The sequence below is a fragment of the Micromys minutus genome (genome assembly GCF_963924665.1).
Source record: "Micromys minutus genome assembly, chromosome: 23".
Classification (NCBI taxonomy): Eukaryota; Metazoa; Chordata; class Mammalia; order Rodentia; family Muridae; genus Micromys; species Micromys minutus.
The window spans coordinates 11,820,468-11,843,632 of NC_137958.1; the positions used below are offsets into that span (position 1 = coordinate 11,820,468).

At 38.9% G+C, this 23,165-nt stretch overlaps 1 protein-coding gene across 1 annotated transcript in view; it reads right to left on the reverse strand.

Annotated features, from left to right (window-relative positions):
- Positions 1–1,021: 1,021 nt before the first annotated feature.
- The window catches only part of LHFPL3 (LHFPL tetraspan subfamily member 3), a gene marked incomplete at both ends in the record, with an annotated part of 322,989 nt that continues 300,845 nt past the window's right edge, over positions 1,022–23,165 (reverse strand). The window contains one exon of the mRNA XM_080936360.1: positions 1,022–1,290. Within this exon, the coding sequence (XP_080792486.1) occupies positions 1,022–1,290 (269 nt within the window). The remainder of the gene's footprint in view (positions 1,291–23,165) is intronic.

A 23,165-nucleotide genomic window follows, 5' to 3' on the forward strand; every position in this document is an offset into this window, starting at 1 on the left:
ATATATATATATATATGGATTTAGCTCCTTCTTAGGAGCAAACAGCAGGGAGGATTGGGGAGGAGCCCTTCCACTGAAGGCCCCAGTGGAAGGGCAAAGCATGAAGACTGGAGAGAACAGGAAGGGCCAGGCATGGTGGACAGGAGGAACTTTGACGACAGGAGGCTGCATCAGGAGAGAAGGCTCAAGAGTTTGAGGTCGATCTGAGCTTTAGAGGAAGACAGTATCTCAAAAATCAACCACCACAACCACCAACACACCACCAAGAAATCCTCAACCCCGTAATATAAGCATTAAATGCATTACACAAATCTAAGGCTATAACAAATTTTTGGCATTAAGATTCTACCCTAAAGAATAGGTTTAAGAAAGAGTGTGGAAGAAAAATTACAAGATTCACCTTGAAAAATGACAGACTAACTCTGAGTCACCTACTCTGTTATAACTAAGGTATTAATCACCAGTCAACGTCCTGTTCTTTCTTGAAGTTTTCTTGTATTTCAGTAGATAATTTCCTTTTGAAAGGAAATCTGAGGAGTTGCTTATCAACATAACACATTGAGAAGTCCAGCCAACCAGGGCGCTTCTATAATCTCCAAAGCTTCGTGGGGTGGGAATCCCCCCTCCCAGATGGGTCTGAATCACATGACAGGCATTTATTTTACTTTGGAAAAATATCCACATCTACAGAAAGGAAGCACATCCCATTCAATCCAATAGACACCCCTCTCCCCATTGTTGTCCCTTAGTCATTAACTCCTGACAGTTAAGGCAGTAGAGAAGAAAAACTACTTAAACAGTCACAATGAAAGAGAGCCCCAGGAAGAAGAGGGCTCAGAAAGATAGGAAACTGTAATGCTATACTTTAGTCTTGCAAACATCGTGAGTCTGCGGAGAAGTCTTAGAATCAAGATCATTAACAGACGTGTACACGCGAATGCAGGACAAGGAGGCCTTGCAGGGCAAGAGTGAGAGGTCCTCCTCCGCTTTATTCTGTTTGGGGTTAATTTTTGTGCTTGAGTCACCCGGTAAGAGCGTCTTGAGTAATCTTACCTTTGTTTTCTGCCTTCAGTTCCTCTGCCATCAAACTGTCTTGTCGGTTCCCAAGCACAAACGCTAGAAACGAGAGGATCAGGGCATCCAAGATTCCGATGATAGCCAGGATGTACGCCCAGCGGACCGAGCAGGCCCCGAGAGTGTACTTGTCTGTCTTCTCTCCGCACATCCGTTTTACTTCGTCTGAATCCCAGCCATCAGGAAAAATCATACAGCCAAGGACGAGGCAGGCAGCTTAAAGAGAGAAAGACACAAGGAAAAAGGTTATGCATTGTATTTTTAAAAATGTTTCTAAAGTTCACTAGATGGTTCAAATTCTTGACTTTGAATGCAGCAAATCTCACTTCTGTTTTCTGTCCACCCGCATGCCCCTGGTAAACAGACCCGGAACTCCGTAGCAGAGAAAATCTGAGACTCTACGGTGATTCCACTCATCTGAGATAAGATAAGGTACATTTAGCTGCGAGAAGATATTGAGAAATTGAATTTTTGTTTCCAGTTCTCTTTCATCCCTCCAAACTCTACATTTCATGTACCCCTTTGCTCTCACTCAAATTCTTGATTTTTCTTTGTTTATGTGCATCTATTTCTATCTATCTGTACCTACACTATCTCTCTAATATATGTATATATTCAGTATATAGTCATAAGCATGTAAATACAACCTGCTTAGTATCCGTAATGCTACACACACACACACACACACACACACACACACACACACACAGAGAGAGAGAGAGAGAGAGAGAGAGAGAGAGAGAGAGACAGAGACAGAGACATACACAGACAGACAGACACACAGATACACACACACAGAGACACACACAGACAGACACACACACAGATACACACACAGAGAGACACAGACAGACAGACAGACAGACAGACAGACACACACACACACTTAATGGATAACCAACTGCTGTGCTCTTTACTGGAGGAAACTATTTCTCTCTCTCTCAGCTTTCCTTAGCTGCTCCTAGTTCTCTGTGTGTGGTCGAGGCCTCCTGAGCTGCCCTCCATACATGTTGTATGTCTATTTGTGTTGCTCTTGTTCAGGTCATGTTTAGGCAGCGTATTAAACAGTAGAAGTAGCAACAACAACAGCAACAAAAGGCTACAAACCAGTGTAGCACAATGTGGCAATGCAGAGCTTCAGTGGAAATTAAGACAGGAAGAGAATTGTTTCTTATATTCCAAATATTACTGCATGTGAGTAGCCCCCCCCCCCCTTGTGTGGATATGTGTGCGTGTTGTGTTGCATTGTGTGTGTGAGCAAGTACAGACCAGAGGGCAGTGTTGAGTGCCTTTTCTTAGTTGCTCTCTCCCCTTATTTTATTTTTAAAAGTGTATCCATCTCTCATACATGTCTACCACACTTTCCTCTCTTTCCACTTCCCTCTCCCAGGCAAAAAGGATTTGGAACTAGTCCACCCCCAGCACTGCCCCCACATTCCCCAGGTCCATGGCTCCTCCATTTCCCTTCAGAAAAGAGCAGGCCTCCTGGGATGTCAACTGAACATGGCATAGCAAGTTACAACAAGACCAGGCACAAACCCTCCTATCAAGGGGGAGGGGGAGGCAAGCCAGGAGGAGGCAAAGGTTCCCAAGAGTAGGCAAAAGAGTCAGCAACATCTCAACTGGAGTCCCAGGACACCAGGCTACACAACATAACATAGATGCAGAGGACCTAGCTCAGACCCACACAGGCTTTGTGACTGTCACTTCAGTCTGTGAGTTCCTATGAGCCCTGCTTACTTGGTTCTGTGGGATATGTTCTCCTGGTGTCCTCAACACCTACAGTCCTCTTCCCCCCAGACCACGACCGCCAGCGAACTGGAGTAGAAACCATGATTTTCTGTATTTAAGGTGCACGACTCTCTACCTTAAGCTCCCAGTGAAGAGCAAACAGAAGAAACAGTAATTATTCTTTGTAAATGGACATTTTGCATAAAGCTGTGGTTGCAGAAGTTCCAAGACATGGTTTTTATTTTCAATGACATAGAGGAGTTGGGGTTTAGAAAAATTAACAAGTAACTGACCAGGAAGGTCATGGTTTTGGGCTCTTCTAAAAAATATTTAGGTTTACCTGGCAAGTACGCCCTGGTGTCATACAGGCTGGGGTCTGTGGCATAAACCTCCTTAAAGAACTGTGATATAGATACTCCCTGATTCCCCATTTGTCAACATATTTTTTTTTTTATATTTTCTAGGCTATCTGTTTTAAAGTGTAAATTGTTGCAGGATTAAAAATACCGAAATACATTTCAAGCTCTCTAAAGTTTAAAGCTTCCCCCACTAATGCATTATCAAAACATATGTTTTCCCCTTTACTCCTACTTAGCTGTTTTAGTTTAGAAAGGGGAAGGTCCTCCAATTTTACTATGTTTACTTTAAGTCATAAAATAGATGAGACCATTAGCTTCTTTGAATTAGCACTTGAGTGCTGTGACAAATTCTCTTTCTGGTATTCTATTAGCCAGACTTGCCTAATGTACATGATTTGTATAGCCAATAGACACAAACAACTCTTCTCAGTCCTGAGTAGGAAGCACCTGCCAGATCCCTTACTAGGTAACAGAAGGAACAGTGCTCTTCTTGGCTTTGCATTAACTATTGTTAATCCATCAACTCTACAATACAGTGTCATTGCTACGGTAAACAAGGGTTCAGAATATCTGATTAACCCACGAGTTATGTCCTGACCACCAGGGATAGTGGAGAGTAAATTCTAATTGGCTTTCTTATTAGGATGCCTAACTTCCTTCCAGCTAAGTAGCCCTTCATTTTGGCCATAGTTTTACTGAGCATATATTTGAATGCTCAGGAGAAATGGAAGCTCACTGGTTGGAGGCAGACATGCAAAGGTAGCATAGAGCCATGTTGTTTGCTGCCATGGGGCGTTCTAATCTAAAATATGCAACAACAGTGTCCCTGTGAGGTCATGTCAATTGATTTCCATTTAAAGCGTGTTCCAAGTGGTTATCAAGTGTTCATTTCTACAGGGGTGTTCTGTGTCAAGGCTGCTGATCCCACAGTGTGTTTTTCTGAAATAGTCATGATTGGTTTCCAGGAGCCACTCATGACAGTGACTTTTTTTTTGTTTTTGTTAGAGAGCTGAATGTAAGCTCCACGGAGGAAACATCCTTAGAAGAATCCACAAGCCTTTGCAGTGGGTTCTGTGTCCAAAGGAAAGGAAGATGGAAAAAGCAACAGAAGGGGACTTTCCTGAGCCTGCTTATGTGGCTGGTCTAACTGTCCCACCAAGACTTTGAATGTTGAGAACCCGAGAACTGCCTATTTCTGAGCAGAAAGAGAAACCTAAAATCTCCCTTTCAAGAAACCTATGCACCATCGCACAAAAGCAAGATAAATTGCCTCATAACGCTGAAGCACTCGAGAGGAACAAAGTGAAAAGAGGGACCTGCATTCACTTAACTCTGTCAATTATTCGGGCATACAGTAGTTGGCAAAATGGATGCCAGCAGAGGCTTCCTGGGCCACGGAGGGCAAACCTTCACACTGGGATTGTCGTTCTGAACACCTGCTAAAAAGATAGATGACTCGCTCCCACAGTTCCTGCATCAGCTCATGGCCAGACATTTTTGAGCAAGAATATTTATAACTCATGAGAAAGGTTTACTGTTACAGCTCAGTTTATTTCCGGAAGATAGAGACAGTTGATGACATAGGACATGAAATACTGTGACTTAGAGTATGCCTGAGGAAAACAAAATTGTATCCTGGAAGATTATGGCTTTAAATACAGTATTATTATTATTTTTTTACAATAATTTAACGTGGGGGGTCATAATGGCTTGATTGGTTAAGAGAAAATATAAACAAGGCCTAGACATCAAAAGACAAGAGTTAGAAAGTGGTATCTAGTGATAAGAAAAGCTATGATACCCTGTCCAGCCACTTAACCCCAGTTTTCCTGAACAAAGGGACCCATGTGATACTCACGGTGCTGTGAGAACATGGACATGTGGAAAGGACCTGACATCCACTCACACATCAGGTACAGGTGCTAAAATTAGCGGAGAAAGACCTTTCAGAATAGGATGCCAGGCAAAAGGAAGGATACATGATTATATGATATCAGTTTAAATTTATTTAGGACTTGAGGGTTAAATAGCCACATATGGGAATAGGATAATGGCTGAGATTTAATGGGGACACCACAGTCCTACACGTGCACACCGTAACAGGCACCTAGGTGATGCATCTTTACACAGTATAGTTCTTTTCTTCCCATGCACACACTCAAATACACACCTATACCTCCACTCACACCTTTATCCTCACTCCCATCCTCACAGCTACCCCTAAACTCGCACCCCTCACCCTCTCATACTAGCCTCCCCCACACCAGCATATATGTATATCCCCTCTCTAGTGCCAGTCTTTATACGGTTTCAGAACATCTGTATAATCCGTAGAGCAGCTGTCAATCTCCCTATAGAGAGAGCGTAGCTGTCTTTCAGGACAGATATAACCCAGACTAGATGCTGAGCTGTTTGTTCACCAGGAAAGGGCAAAGCAGCTCCATGGGTTTCAGACACTAAAATCTTGAGTGGATAGTTCCCTGTGATTTTTTTGTCTTCATATGGCTACTCTCCAATCTTCCTATTTCATAAAGGTTTAGAGATAAAGGTTATGGAGACTCCAAGGCACTGATTTTTATGTTGCATTTAAGACAAGAAGATCTTGAGTTGCCTTATTATTATTACTTCTTGGTTCCCTACTTTTACTGTGCCCTTGCAAGTATTTGTTAGGAAACTAAAAATAACTAAGGCACACAGGCTACATCCCTCTTCCAGGATCTTCCAAAATCTTCCAGGAACTTTTGTGTTGAAAATTCTGCTACTTTAGGACAAGAAGCTGTCTCTTGAAGAAATAGAATTTGAAAAGGTAATAAATATTAAAAAAAAAAAAAAAACCGGACAAAAGCCATACAAGGAAATAAGAGAAGTCAGCATGCTGTCAAAAGATTTTCACATATCTTTCAACCTCATATTCTAATAGCAGTAGCCAAAAGTTTACAGATAAAACCTTCATCAAGAAGAATGATGTCTGAGTTAGAGCAATGCTCTCCTTTGACAAAGATGGAATTTAACTCAGTCACTCTTAAACAGCCAGTGAAATGATCAGAAGGTGGTCTTTCTTTTAACATGGGTACTGGATGGCTCCAGGCAGTGCAGACAAGAGCTTTTGAAAGATAAATGAGGAGCTAAGATTTGTATCCTGCCCTGGGTGATCTTTCTTTCCTTGGTTAGTGTTATTTTTTGTCCTTTAAGCATTGCCCCCAGGGTTCTTCTTGCTATTTAAAAATCTACTGTGATTCATTCATCACTTTTATGAGACAAGGCTGTGCTGATAGAATTGTAAACTTTGATGCTCTAAAGTATTTGAAATTCTGGGATACCCTTAGGTGAATTACTGGCAAACTCAGAGATATTGATTCTTATTGAAGATCAGCATATGATCATGAGTAGCTCTTAGATTTTTTTAAATGAAGCTGAGAACATTTAGTATAGCCACAGTTGGTCTAGATTCCTCTTTACCTGGTCACAGTGATAGAAAAACATATATTTTCTATAGTCCAATACTGCCTACAACCTCTCTCCATAGTATAATTTGTATTCTTCAAAGGGATGTTGATTGATTGTGTGTGAGTGTGTGTGTGTGTGTGTGTGTGTGTGTGTGTGTGTGTGCGCGCGCGCTCACGCCTCCATTTAATGTGGAAGCCAGAGGTTGATGTCAAGTACCTTTTCTTAATTGTTTCTTATTTTTGAGACAGTGTCAATCAGTGAACCTAAAAATAATTTATAGTTTATTTGGATGGAGTGGATGGTCAAAGAATGTCAGGGATCTGCCAGCGCTGGAGTTACAGATATCAGCACTTGACCAGGTTTTTTTATATAGGTGGTAGGGATATAAATTTAGGTCATCATGCTTGCATGGTAAAAATTTTACCAGCAGCCGACTTTCCAATCCTGGAAGCCAAGTTTTATATATGAAAGAAGTACATTATACTTTTGTTGATTCTAATGCATCAAATGTATCAAGGTTAAACATTTTTAAGTTTATAAACTGTTTAATTTTTGCTGCAGCTGTAAACCCCACTGAAAACACAATGGCTTAACTTACACAATGGAAGAAAACTAGCTGTACTTCAGACAAGGGCCCGATATTGCAACTATTGTAAAAATAAAACACTAAAGAATAAAATTTCCAATTGATGAATAGGCTACTGGACTCAACAGACAGTTCTAGAATAAGAAATATAAATGGTCAATAAAAATTTAAGGCAGAAGGCAGAGTTCCCAGAACACACACTCACAATCACTCTTCCATCAGAGTCCACAGAAAACCTGTCAAACAAGCCCACAGGTTATCTGGTGAGGGAATGCCAGGAGTTCTCAGAGTGGAGAGAGCATGGTACTCTTTGGAAAAGGGTCCTTTCTGGCCCAGAGAGAGAGAGAGAGCGAGCGAGCTGGGTCTCTGCCATTAGGACTTAGGACCTGTTGGTAGAAGGCTGAGCTCCCAGTACAGCCTCACAAGAGCTCTTACACATGAGCTCACGAAGACAGAACTGAGTCACTGCCATCAGAACTAACTGCCTATTCACAAAGAGCTAAACACCCAGAAGCAATCTACCTCCTGAACCCATGGGCCCTCAGACCCACAGGAGAGACATGTACAAGTCAGAGATAACAAGATCATCTATAATCAGAGTTAACAAGATGGCAAGAGAAAAGCACAAGAACCCAGGCAATGGAAACCAAAACAACCTGGTAACATTAGAACCCAGTTCTTCCAACACAGTAAGTAGGGGATTTTCCAACAAACCAGAAAAACAAAATTTAGATTAAAAATCATACTTCATGACAGCCAGCCGGAAAGGCGGCTCGTACAGGCTGAGCAACTGGTGAGTGGGAGACCTAGGCTGCGGGGGAGCAGAGGGATCTCTGCGGAGTGCACACGGAAAGGGCACCCCCTGCCCTGACCTGCCCTGTCCTCCCCGATCCAGTGACCGGGAACAGATCTTAGGAACTTCTGTTCCCACCCGGAGACGACTCCAGGACACAGTGCAGAGCCTGGCCCAACCGCCAGCCGGAAAGGCGGCTCGTACAGGCTGAGCAACTGTGACCTGGAACAGATCTTAAGAACTTCTGTTCCCACCTGGAGATGACTTCAGGATGCAGAGCGGAGCCTGGCCCAACTGCCAGCCGGAAAGGCGGCTCATACAGGCTGAGCAACTGGTGAGTGGGAGACCTAGGCTGCGGGGGAGCAGAGGGATCTCTGCGGAGTGCACACGGAAAGGGCACCCCCTGCCCTGACCTGCCCTGTCCTCCCCGATCCAGGGTCCGGGAACAGATCTTAGGAACTTCAGTTCCTACCCGGAGACGACTTCAGGACGCAGAGCGGAGCCTGGCCCACCAGCCAGCCGGAAAGGTGGCTCGGAGAGGCTGAGCATCTGTGACCAGGAACAGATCTTAGGAACGTCTGTTCCCACCCGGAGGCGACTTCAGTACGCAGAGCAGAGCCTGGCCCAGCTGCCACCCGGAACCTGGGCTGCCGGGGAGTAGAGAGATCTCTGCGGAGTGCACACGGAAAGTGTACCAGGGACACAGACCAGATACAAGGGAAAGGCAAGAACATATCACTGACAACAAAATGGCAAGAGGAAAGAGAAAGAGTATATCCCAAGGAAACCAAGACAATCTAGCAACACCAGAACCCAGCTCTCCGATAGTAGCAAACATCGGAATTCCAAACAATCCAGAGAAAGAAGACTCAGACCTGAAATCATGCCTCAAGACGCTGATAGAGTTACTTAAACAAGAAAGGGAGGAAAAGCAAAAAGATTCAGAAGCTTTTAAAGAAGAAACAAGAAAAACACTCAAAGAACTCAAAGAACGAGACGAAAACAGAACCAAAGAAATAAAGGAATGGAAGAGGGAAATTAAAACAGAAATTGACACAATAAAGAAAGCGCTAAAAGAGATAACCCTAGAGTCAGAACACCAAAAAAAGAAATCAGGAGTCACAGAAGCAAGCATTTCCAACAGATTACAAGAGATCGAGGAGAGAATCTCGGGGGCAGAAGACAACATTGCAAACATAGACAAAACAGCCAGAGAAGATGCCAAAAACAAAAAGCTCCTAACCCAAAATGTCCAGGAAATACAAGACACAATGAGAAGACCAAACCTAAGGATAATAGGAATAGAAGAGGGAGAAGAGTATTAACTAAGAGGCACAGTAAATATCTTCAACAAAATCATAGAAGAAAACTTCCCTACCCTCAAGAATGAGATGACCACGAGCATAAAAGAAGCCTTCAGAACTCCAAATAGGTTGGACCAGAAAAGAAATACCTCCCGACACATAATAGTAAAAACATCAAGTGCCCAAAGTAAAGAAAGAATACTAAAAGCAGTAAGGAAAAAGGTCAGGTAACATATAAGGGCAGACCAATCAGACTCACACCCGATTTCTCAACAGAGACTGTGAAAGCTAGAAGAGCCTGGACAGACATCATGCACTCCTTAAGAGAGCACAAGTGCCAGCCCAAGCTGCTATACCCAGCAAAACTATCAATCACCATCGATGGAGAGACAAAGATATTTCAAGACAAATCAAAATTCACACAGTATCTGACCACAAACCCAGCACTACAACGAATTATAGGTGGAAAACCCAATACAAGGAGGGAAAATACAGCCTAGTAAAAACAAGAAAACTCCTAAACAAGAAAACTAAAAGAAGAAAAAAACACAGACGCAACTCAACCCAAAAAAGCAAAAATGGCAGGAAACAGAAACAATTATTCCTTGATATCTATTAACATAAATGGTCTCAACTCCCCAATAAAGAGACATAGACTATCAGACTGGATACATAAACAAAATCCAGCCTTTTGCTGCATACAGGAAACTCATCTCAGAGACAGAGACCGACACTATCTCAGAGTAAAAGGGTGGGAAAAAACTTCCAAGCAAACAGCTCCAAGAAGCAAGCTGGAGTGGCTATTCTAATATCGAATAAAGTAAATTTCCAACCAAAAGTTATCAAAAAAGATAAAGAAGGACACTTTTTACTCATTACCGGGGAAATCTGTCAGGAGGAACTCTCAATCCTTAACATATATGCTCCAAATAAAAAATCACCCACATTCATAAAAGAAACTCTACTAAAGCTCAAAAAATACATTTTACCCCACACAATAATAGTGGGAGACTTTAATACCCCACTCTCACCAATGGACAGATCAGGGAAACAGAAACTGAACAAGGACACTGCAAAACTAGCAGAGACTTTGAACCAACTAGAATTAATAGATATATACAGAACGTACTATCCTAAAGTAAAAGAATACACCTTCTTCTCACCACCCCATGGCACCTTCTCGAAAATTGACCACATAATTGGACACAGAACGAGCCTTCATCGATATAAGAAGATTGAAATACTCCCATGCATCCTCTCAGATCACCATGGTCTACGGCTGGTCTTTAACAACAACAAAGACAACAAAATGCCCACATACACATGGAAACTAAACAACGCTCTGTTAAAGGATAACAGGGTCAAAGAAGAAATAAAGAAAGAAATTAAGGACTTTCCAGAATTCAACGAAAATGATAACACAACATACCCAAACCTATGGGATGCAATGAAAGCAGTATTTAGAGGAAAACTCATAGCCCTAAGTGCTTCCAAGAAGAAACTGGAGAGAGCTCACATCAGCAACCTGACAGCACAGCTAAAAGCCCTAGAACAAAAGGAAGCAGATATACCCAAAAAGAGTAGACGGCAAGAAATAATCAAAATTAGGGCAGAAATAGACCAAATAGAAACAAAAAAAACCATTGAAAAAATCAACAAAACAAAGAGTTGGTTCTTTGAGAAAATCAACAAGATTGATAAACCCCTATCCAGACTCACTAAAGGGCAAAGAGAGAGTATCCAAATTAACAAAAGCAGAAAGGAAAGTGGTGACATAACAACTGAAACTAAGGAAATTCAAGAAATCATCAGATCCTACTACAAAAACTTATACTCCACAAAATTGGAAAATCTGGAGGAAATGGACGAATTCCTAGACAGATAAAAGGTCCAGAAGTTGAAACAGGACCAAGTAAACCATCTAAATAACCCTATAACACCTAAAGAAATAGAAGAAGTCATCAAAAGCCTCCCAACCAAAAAAAGCCCAGGTCCAGACGGGTTCAGTGCAGAATTTTATCAGACATTTATTGGGGATATAACACCAATATTCGCCAAACTATTCCAAAAGATAGAATCAGATGGAATATTACCCAACTCATTTTTTGAGGCTACAATAACCCTCGTACCTAAGCCACACAAAGACCCTACAAGGAAAGAGAACTTCAGACCAATCTCACTTATGAACATTGATGCAAAAATACTCAACAAAATCCTTGCAAACCGAATCCAAGAACACATCAAAACCATCATTCATCATGACCAAGTAGGCTTCATCCCTGGGATGCAGGGATGATTTAACATAAGAAAATCCATCAATGTAATCCACCATATAAACAAACTTAAAGACCAAAATCATATGGTCATCTCACTAGACGCTGAGAAAGTATTCGACAAAATCCAACACCCCTTCATGTTAAAAGTCCTGGAAAGAACAGGAATCCAAGGCCCATATTTAAACATAATAAAAGCAATATACAGTAAACCAACAGCCAACATCAAACTTAATGGCGAGAAACTTGAAGCAATCCCACTAAAATCAGGGACTCGACAAGGCTGCCCACTCTCTCCCTACCTATTCAACATAGTACTGGAAGTCCTGGCTGGAGCAATTAGACAGCAAAAGGAGATCAAGGGGATACAAATCGGAAAGGAAGAGATAAAAACATCACTCTTTGCCGATGACATGATAGTGTACTTGAGTGACCCCAAAAATTCCACCAGAGAACTCCTACTGCTGATAAACAAGTTCAGCAAAGTGGCCGGATAAAAAATTAACTCAAACAAATCAGTAGCCTTCCTATACTCAAAGGACAAACATGTGGAGAAAGAAATTAGAAAAAAGGTACCCTTCACAATCGTTACAAAAACTATGAAATACCTTGGTGTGACTCTAACTAAGGAAGTGAAGGACCTGTATGAAAAGAACTTCAAACCTCTAAAGAAAGAAATTGAGGAGGATCTCAGAAAATGGAAAGATCTCCCATGCTCATGGATTGGAAAGATCAACATCTTAAAAATGGCCATCCTACCAAAAGCAATCTACAGATTCAATGCAATCCCCATCAAAATTCCAACCCAGTTCTTCATGGAATTGGAAAGATCAATGTGCAATTTCATATGGAATAACAAAAGACCTAGAATAGCGAAATCCATCCTCAACAACAAAAAAACATCTGCGGGAATCACTATCCCTGACCTCAAGCTATATTACAAGGCAATTGTGCTGAAAACTGTATGGTACTGGTACAGAAATAGGCAAGTGGATCAATGGAATAGAATAGAAGATCCAGAAATGAGCCCTCATGTATATGGTCACCTGATTTTTGACAAAGGAGCAGTAAACATTCAATGGAAAAAGGACAGCCTATTCAACAAATGGTGCTGGTCCAACTGGCACTTAACATGCAAAAGAATGAAAATAGACCCGTTCTTATCTTTTTGTACAAAGCTCAAGTGTAAGTGGATTAAAGATCTCCACATTAAACCAGATACACTGGAACTATTAGATGAGAAAGTAGGGAAAACCTTAGAACACATAGGCACAGGAGAAAATTTCCTGAACAAAACACCAATGGCTCAAGCTCTAAGGTCAAAGATTAACAAATGGGACTTAATGAGATTGCAAAGTTTCTGTAAGGCTAAGGACATAGTCAAGAAAACAAAACGGCAACCAACAGAATGGGAAAAGATCTTTACCATCACCACATCAGATAGAGGCCTAATATCCAAGGTGTACAAGGAACTCAAAAAGCTAGACACCAGAGAATCAAATAACCCTATTAAAAAATGGGGTACAGAGCTAAACAAATCATTTTCAGTTGAGGAACACCGAATGTCCGAGAAACATCTGAGGAAGTGCTCGACATCCTTAGCCATCAGGGAAATGCAAATCAAAACAACCCTAAGATTCCACCTCACACCAGTCAGATTGGCCAAGATCCAAAACTCAAATGACAGCAGATGCTGGTCAGGCTGCGGAGAAAGAGGAACACTTCTCCACTGTTGGTGGGGTTGCAAGCTAATACAACCACTCTGGAAATCTGTCTGGCGATACCTCAGAAAATTGGATATAGTACTACCTGAAGACCCAGCTATTCCACTTCTGGGCATATACCCCAGAGACACTTTAATACACAACAAAGATATATGCACCACAATGTTCATAGCGGCTCTATTTATAATAGCCAGAAGCTGGAAGGAACCCAGATGTCCTTCAGAAGACGAATGGATACAAAAATTGTGGTACATATACACAATGGAATACTACTCAGCCACCAGAAACAATGACTTAACCAAATTCTTAAGAAAATGGCTGCATCTAGAGAAGATCATCCTGAGTGAGATAACCCAGTCACAAAAGAACAGACCTAATATGCAGTCACTGATAGTGGGATGCTAACCCCAGAGGCTTGCACTCCCCCAGAAACAACTCTCAGACTGTATGAAGTCCAAGAAATAAAGAAAACAAAAACTATACATATATTCACAAAACAAGAAGACTTTGACTATTTCCATGTTGCGTTTTGTTTTGCATGTACTTTACGCTTATTGCAACTAGTACGTTTTCAATGCATACTGTCAAGCCCTTGAAAAAAATCAAGTACTGACTAAAATACATATTCACATGGTTCTATGTAAAATTTATTTTAATGTCTGAAAAAACAGTACTGACAAAAATGTATAATTTTAAGCAAAAAATGTTTAAAATCTTTAAAAAAAAATAAGATTTTAGTCTTTTGTGTAGATGGAAATATCTCAAGAAACACTTCTTGTTATGATTAATAATTTGAGTCTTATTTGTAACAGATAAGAGACCAATGTATTTTCCATGTATTTTCATGTTAAAAAAAAATAAATCTTGTTTTGAAGACAAAAAAAAAAAAAAAAAAAAAATTTTTAAAAATCTAGAATAATGCTGATATTCCTAACGAAAATAGAAATAAACTTTCAACACTGTTATTAATTTCAACTTTTATTTGACTGTGTACTGTATTAAATTTGACAAATTAATCTCTATGGTACATCAAATATATATTTTATATTGGGAAAGAGAATAAAGACCACAGAAACCCCCCCCCCCCAAAAAAAAATAGAAAACAAAATGGCAACCAACAGAATGGGAAAAGATCTTTACCAACACCACATCAGATAGAGGCCTAATATCTAAGGTGTACAAGGAACTCAAAAAGCTAGACACCAGAGAATCAAATAACCCTATTAAAAAATGGGGTACAGAGCTAAACAAATCATTTTCAGTTGAGGAACACTGAATGGCCGAAAAACATCTGAGGAAGTGCTCGACATCCTTAGCCATCAGGGAAATGCAAATCAAAACAACCCTAAGATTCCACCTCACACTAGTCAGATTGGCCAAGATCCAAAACTCAGATGACAGCAGATGCTGGTCAGGCTGCGGAGAAAGAGGAACACTTCTCCACTGTTGGTGGGGTTGCAAGCTAATACAACCACTCTGGAAATCTGTCTGGCGATACCTCAGAAAATTGGATATAGTACTACCTGAAGACCCAGCTATTCCACTTCTGGGCATATACCCCAGAGACACTTTAATACACAACAAAGATATATGCACCACAATGTTCATAGCGGCTCTATTTATAATAGCCAGAAGCTGGAAAGAACCCAGATGTCCTTCAGAAGACGAATGGATACAAAAATTGTGGTACATATACACAATGGAATACTACTCAGCCACCAGAAACAATGACTTAACCAAATTCTTAAGAAAATGGCTGCATCTAGTGAATATCATCCTGAGTGAGATAACCCAGTCACAAAAGAACAGACATAATATGCAGTCACTGATAGTGGGATGCTAACCCCAGAGGCTTGCACTCCCCCAGAAACAACTCACAGACTGTATGAAGTCCAAGAAATAAAGAAAACAAAAAATATACATATATTCACAAAACAAGAAGACTTTGACTATTTCCATGTTGCGTTTTGTTTTGCATGTACTTTACGCTTATTGCAACTAGTACGTTTTCAATGCATACTGTCAAGCCCTTGAAAAAAATCAAGTACTGACTAAAAAACATATTCACATGGTTTTATGTAAAATTTATTTTAATGTCTGAAAAAACAGTACTGACAAAAATGTATAATTTTAAGCAAAAAATGTTTAAAATCTTTACATTTATCTTTGTTTTGCAAAATAAAGTCGTTAAAAAAAAGTTGTGAATATCACTTTAGAAAAGTCAGATACTATGATATGTGTTTCAATATATGGAATAGTGTATAAGGAAGCTGAGGGACATATTTTACAATGAGAAACATGTGCAATAGATATAGAAGCACAACAGGACTGATTGCTTGAAAGAGAGAGAGGGAGAGAGAGAGAGAGAGAGAGAGAGAGAGAGAGAGAGAGAGAGAGAGAGAGAGAGAGAATCATAAGAATAATAATCACACATTTCTGATGTATGGACTTGTAGTCTAGTGCTCACAAGAAGTGAGTGCGTGTGGAAATATGATAAAACCAGTATCAAGTGAACTGAGGTATTATCAAAGCCAGTGGATGTATGTGAGTCTAGATATAAGAACAAAACTGTGGACAGATGTATTAATGTTTCTTTGAAGACAGCATTATGGAAATATTAGATTACCATGTATATAGAAATTGAATTAAACTGTAATTCTTTTGACCAAACTTAGTTAATTTTCAAAAATATATACCTGTATATTCTTATTTCTTATTAACAAAATTATTGGAATTATTTACTTATAACAAATATTATAAATTCCCTTGGAGATTTAGTACATGTATTTGTGAATTTAACATGACTCCTGGTACAAAGTGAACATACAATAAATATTTGTAAAACACAAAAAAAATTATACTTCATGATTATGATGGAAAACTTCAAGAAGCACATTAATAACTCTCTTAAACAATTATAGGAGAATGCAGATAAATCACTCAAAGAACTACAGGAAAACACAGCCAAAACAGGTAAAGAAATTGAAAATGGAAATAAAAACAATAAAGAGCACAAAAAGAGACAACCCTGGAGATAGAAAATCTAAGAAAGAAATCAGGAATCATAGATCCAAGCATCGCCAACAGACTACAAGAGATGGAAGAGAGGAAATCAGGGGCAGAAGACAACATAGAAAACATAGACAAAACAGAGAAGATGCAAAAACCAAAAAGCTCCTAACCCAAACTGTCCAGGAGATCCAGGACACAATGAGAAGACCAAACCTAATAATAATAAGTGTTAAAGAGGGTGAAGAATATCAACTAAAGGGCACAGTAAATATCTTCAACAAAATCATAGCAGAAATATTCCTTACCCTTAAGAACGAGATGACCATGAACATAAAAGGAACCTACAGAACTTGAAAGAGATTAGACCAGAAAAGAAATTCTTCCTGACACATAATAGTCAAAACATCAAATGTTCAAAACAAAGAAATAATACTAAAAGCAGTAAGGGAAAAAGGACAAGTAATATATGAAGGCAGACCAATTAGAATTACAACAGACTTCTCAACAGAGACTATGAAAGCCAGAAGATCCTGGATAGACATCACACAGATTCTAAGAGAACACAAATGCCAGCCCAGGTTACTATATTCAGCAAAACTCTCAATCACCATAGATGGAGAGACCAAGATATATTAGGACAAAAGAAAACTTACACAATATCTGACCACAAGTCCAGCCCTACAAAGGATAATAGATGTAAAATGTAACACAAGGAGGGAACCTAAACCCTAGGAAAATCAAGAAAATAATCATGCAACAAAGAAGAAAAGCACACAAACACAATTCTACCTCTAACAACAAAATAACAGGGAACAGCGATCACTATTCCTTAATATCTCATAATGTCAATGAAATCAATTCCCCAATAAAGAGACATAGACTATCAGATTGAATATGTAAACAGGATCCAGCATTTTGCTGCATACATGAAACTCATCTCAGAGACAAAGACAGACACTACCTCAGAGTAAAAGACTGGGGAAAAAAAACTTCCAAGTAAATGTGCCCAGGAAACAAGCTGGAATAGCTATTCTAATATCAAATAAAATAGATTTTCAACCTAAAGTTATCAAAAAATATAAGGAAGGACACTTTTTACTCACCACAGGAAATTCTATCAAGACGAACTCTCAGTCCTGAACATCAATGTTCCAAATACAACCAAATTCAAAAAAAAAAAAAAAAAGCTTACTAAAGCTAAAGCATATATTGCACCACATACAATAATAGTGGGAGACTTCAACACCCCACTTTCATCAATGGACAGATCATGGAAGCAGAAACTGAACAGGGACACAGCAAAACTAGCAGAGGTTATGAACCAATTGGAATTAAAAGACATCTACAGGACATTTCATCCTAAAACAAAAGAATATACCTTCTTCTTAGCACCGCACAGTACCATCTCCTAAATTGACCATATAGTTGGTCACAAAACAAGCCTCAACAGATATAAGATGATCGAAATACTCCCATGCATCCTATCAGATCAGCATGGATTAAGGCCAGTCTTTAATAACAACAGAGACAACAAAAAGCCCACATACACATGGAAGCTGAACAATGCTCTCCTCCATGATAACATGGTCAAGGAAGAAATAAAGAAAGAAATTAAGAATTTTTTTAACTTTATTTTAAAAAACACAGATAAATGTACAAATTTTCAGCATTTTTGCATAAAAATATACAAATACATTTTTAAGGTTGTAATTAAGTATTTGTGGGTACATATACATACACATATGTATATATGTAACAACAACATAGGAAAAGAGGCTATTAATTTGAGGGGATAGGAGATAGACTAGGAGGGGCTGTAGGGAGGAAAGGGGGATGTGATACAGTTCTATTTTAATTAAAATATATTCTTTTTTTGTTGAACTTCACACAGTCTGTGAGTTGTTTCTGGGGTGTTCAGAGCTTTCTGGGGTTAGTATCCCTTTATCAGTGACTGCATATTATGTCTGTTCTTTTGCGACTGGGTTATCTCACTCAGGATGTTTTCTCTAGATGCATCCATTTTCTTAAGAATTTCATTAAGTCATTGTTTCTGGTGGCTGAGTAGTACTACATTGTGTAAATGTACCACAATTTTTGTATCCATTCATCTACTGAAGGACATCTGGGTTCTTTCCAGCTTCTGGCTATTATAAATAGAGCTGCAATGAACATTGTGGTACATGTATCTTTGTTGTATGTTGGAGCATCTCTGGGGTAAATGCCCAGAAGTGGAATAACTGGGTATTAAGTTAGTACTATGTCCATTTTTCTGAGGAACCGCCAGACTAATTTCCAGAGTGGTTGTATCAGTTTACAACCCCACCAACAGTGGAGAAGTGTTCCTCTTTTTCCACATCCTCGCCAGCATCTACTGTCATCTGAATTTTGGATCTTGGCCAATCTGACTGGTGTGAGGTAGAATCTCAGGGTTGTTTTGATTTGCATTTCCCTGATGGCTAAGGATGTTGAGCACTTCCTTAGATGTTTCTCAGCCATTCGATATTCCTTGATTGAGAACTTTTTGTTTAAGACTGTACCCCATTTTTTAATAGGGTTGTTTAATTCTCTGGTGTCTAGCTTTTTGAGTTATTTGTATACCTTGGATATTAGGCCTCTATCTGATGTAGGGTGAAATTAAGGATTTTTAAGACTTTAATGAAAATGAAAGCACAACATACCCAAACCTATGGGATATGCAACAAAAGCAGTACTACAAGGAAAACTCATAGCTCTGAGTGCCTCCAAGAAGAAAACTGGAGAGAGCATACACTAGCAGTTTGACAGCACAGCTGAAAACTCTAGAACAAATGGAAGCAGATACACCCAAGATGAGTAGATGACAGGAAATAATCAAACTCAGAGCAGAAATCAACCAAGTAGAAACAAAAAGAATTATACAAAGAATCAACCAAACCAGGAGCTGGTTCTTTGAAAAAATAAACAAGATTGATACACCCTTAGCCAGACTAACTAGAGGGCACAGAGAGAGTATCCAAATTAACTAAATCAGAAATGAAAGGGGAGACATGAAAACAGAAACTGAGGAAATTCAAGAAATCATCAGATTCTACTACAAAAGCTTATACTCAGCGAAACTTGAAAATCTGGAGGAAATGGACAAATTTCCCGACAGAAACCAGATATCAACGTTAAATCAGGATTAGATAAACCATCTAAACAGTCCTACCACACCTAAAGAAATAGAAGCAGTCATCAAAATCCTCCCAACCAAAGAAAGCACAGAACCATTTGGGTTCAGTGCTGAATTCTATCAGAATTTCATAGAAGACCTAATATTAATACTCTCTAAACTACTTCACAAAATATAAACAGAAGGAACACTACACAACAAGTTCTTCGAACTTATAATAATGTTCTTACCTAAAACACACAAAAACACTACAAAGAAAGAACTTCAGACCAATTTTTCTCATGAATTGATGCAAAAATACTCAATAAAATTCTTGCAAACCGAATCCAAGAACACATCAAAATGATCATTCACCATGATCAAGTAGGCTTCATCTCAGGGATGCGGGTATGGTTTAATATACAGAAATTATCAATGTAATCCAACATATAAACAAACTAAAAAAAAAAAAAAAAAACACCCAAAACACATGATCATCTCACTAGATTCTGAGAAAGCATTTGACAAAATTCAACAACACTTCATGTTAAAAGTCTTAGAAAGATCAGGAATTTAAGGCTCATACCTAAACATAGTAAAATCAATATACAACAAAGTGGTAGCCAGCATCAGACTAAACAGTGAGAAACTTGAGGCAATTCCATTAAAATTAGGGACTAGACAAGGCTGCCCATTTTCTCCTTACCTATTCAATATCGTACTGTAAGTCCTGGCCAGAGCAATTAGACAACAAAAAGAAGTCCAAGAAATATAAATCAGAAAGGAAGAAGCAAAAATATCACTATTTGCCAATGATATGATAGTATACTTAAGTGATCCCAAAAATTCCACTAGAGAACTTTTACAGCTGATAAAAAACTCCAGCAAAGTGGCTGGATATAAAATTAACTCAAACAAATCCTCTACTCAAAGGATAAACTTGCTGAGAAAAAAATTAGAAAAAAGATACCCACCCCCACAATAGTCACAAACAATATGAAATACCTTGGTCTGACCCTAACTAAGCAAGTGAAGGTCAAATATCTGAAGGAAAAAATTGAAGAAGATCTCCGAAGATGGAAAGATTTCCCATGCTCATGGACTGGAAAGATCAACATTGTAAAAATGGCCATTTTACCAAAAGTAACCTACAGATTCAATGTAATTTCTATAAAAAATCCAACTAAATTCTTCATAAAGTTGGAAATAACACTTTGCAAATTCATCTAGAATAACAAAAAATCTTAGATCGCGAAATCTATTCTCAACAACAGAAAACTTCTGCAGGAATAACCATACCTGACCTCAAGCTGTATTATAAAGCAATTGTGACAAAACCTACATGGTATTTGTACAGAGATAGGTAGGTAGATCAATGGAATAGAATTGAAGACCCAGAAATGAACCCTCAAACCTATGGTCACTTGATCTTTGACAAAGAAGCTAAAACCATTCAATGGAAAAACAACAGTCTCTTTAACAAATGGTGTTGGTTCAACTGGCAGTTAGCATTCAGAAGAATGCAAATTGATCCTTTCTTACCTCCTTGTACAAAGCTAAAGTGCAAGTGGATCAAAGATCTTCACATAAAACCAGGTACACTGAAATTATTAGAAGAAAAATTGGAGAAGAGCTTAGAACACAAAGGCACAGGGGAAAATTTCCTGAACAGAACACCAACTGCTTATGCTCTAAGATCAACAATTGACAAATGGAACTTCATGAAACTGCAAAGTTTCTCTAAGGCTAAGAACACTGTCAAGAAAACAAAATAGCAGCCAACAGACTGGGAATGGATCTTTACCAACCCCACATGTGATAGAGGCCTAATATCCAATATATAGAAAGAACTCAAGAAATTAGACTCCAGAGAATCAGACAATCCTATTAAAAATGGGGTACAAAGCAAAGAATTTTCAATTGAGGAATACTGAATGCCCAAAAAGTACCTATGAAATTCTCAACATCCCTAGTCACCAGGAAAATGTAAATCAAAACATTCCTGAGATTCCACCTCACACCAGTCAGAATGGCTAAGATCAAAAATTCAGATGATAGCAGATGCTGGTGAGGATGCGATGCAGAGAAAGAGGAACATTCCTCCACTGTTGGTGAGGTTGTAAATTGATACAACCACTCTGGAAATCAGGAACGAAGCACCTTCATCGAAGCAGGGGGAGAGGAATGGAATAGGGGTTTTCTGGAGGGGAAACCAGGAAAGAGAACAGCATTAGAAATGTAAATAAAAAATCTAATAAAAGGAAAAAAAGAAATATATTTCTGAGTTGAACGTGTTCAGTATAAGGTACTTTGTTACTGCAGTCAAATAAACAAAGAAATTGAGTTTTTGTCTCTTTCATGATTTCCCTATCCCCCTTTTATTCCTTATTCCACTGTGAAGACCCACATAGACATAAATTCTCCAGCGTAAGGCCTGCTGATTAGCAGCCTCAACTGAAGCAGCAACCTTAATTTCCTTTTCTTAAGCTCCAGAGATTAGGATGTGAGTTTCCCTGGGGAGACATTAGTTTGTCTACCATTTGATGTTATACACACTGGTGGGTTGTTGTGATCTTAAAACTCATAGAATTCTGGAGTTATAATATGTAATTATTGTAGCGCCAACTGGAAAGGAAGAAAATCAATTCATTTAAATGTCATTATAGCTTATGAGTTTGGTACTGTATTGGCTCCATTTTACGGCACATGAACAAGAATGCAGAGTTTAATTCACTCCATGAATGTTTTATCTCTTAGCCATTACACAGCTTCAGAGTTCACTTTTTACAGTTTCCTGGAAGATACAGAGCTTTTTTCCTGATAGTAAAATTAGAGGAAGAAGCAGACTCACCTAAGAAACTTGCGAGACAAACAGGCTAGCCTATGACTTTATTAATTATGGTCAGTAATTAAGAACAAAATAGGTTGGAACAAATGTGGAAACTGAACTCCTCAAGAATTAGATGTTTTAGTACAAGGCTTGGACCCTATTCTTGAGAAATGGTCCTGTGGTGGAACAAAACCAATTTCCATGATTCCAAGAAATAGGTCAACTTATCTTGAGGCATTGGCACCCAGAGTTGTCAAAATGCCACCTCTTGAAATAATTAGCAGCAAAATTTTAGTAAAGCAAAATGCAAAACTCCACTAATTTTTGTTGTTGAACTCAAAGGGAAATATATTTTCAGTTAATGGAATTCTGGTCAGTGGTTAATGAGACTTAAAAACAGTAACATTTTGGGGGAATATTCACACATAAAGCAATTTTATATTTCCATAGTAAATAGCTTCTTCAGTCAGGAAATGATTATTTATAATTCTTGGGGTGATGATGATTAAAACAAACCCAACTTTTCTCTGAAGGGATGTATAGGTCAAATGGCACCTGGTTTAACTGCAGCAATGAGTAGCATTTTAAGGGAAAAGGCTACAAGGTTACAAAATGGAACTGAATAAGTAGCCTTAAATTTTGTACACATATGATTGATCCCAAAATTTCACTTGGAGACATTTAACCCATTTAGTCCTGGACCATTATTATTTCAACCCAATCTAAGTGTCAGAAGGGAAATAAGGCTTAGAGACTGAGTTACAGAAGAGGAAAACTGTATGTGAGTGTGGGGGACATGGTTGTTTAATTAAAGCACGTGGATAGTAAAATACAGGTGTGATGCTAACTACTTAAAATAGGATGCTGTCCACCATGAGCAAAAATGTACAGTATAGGCATCC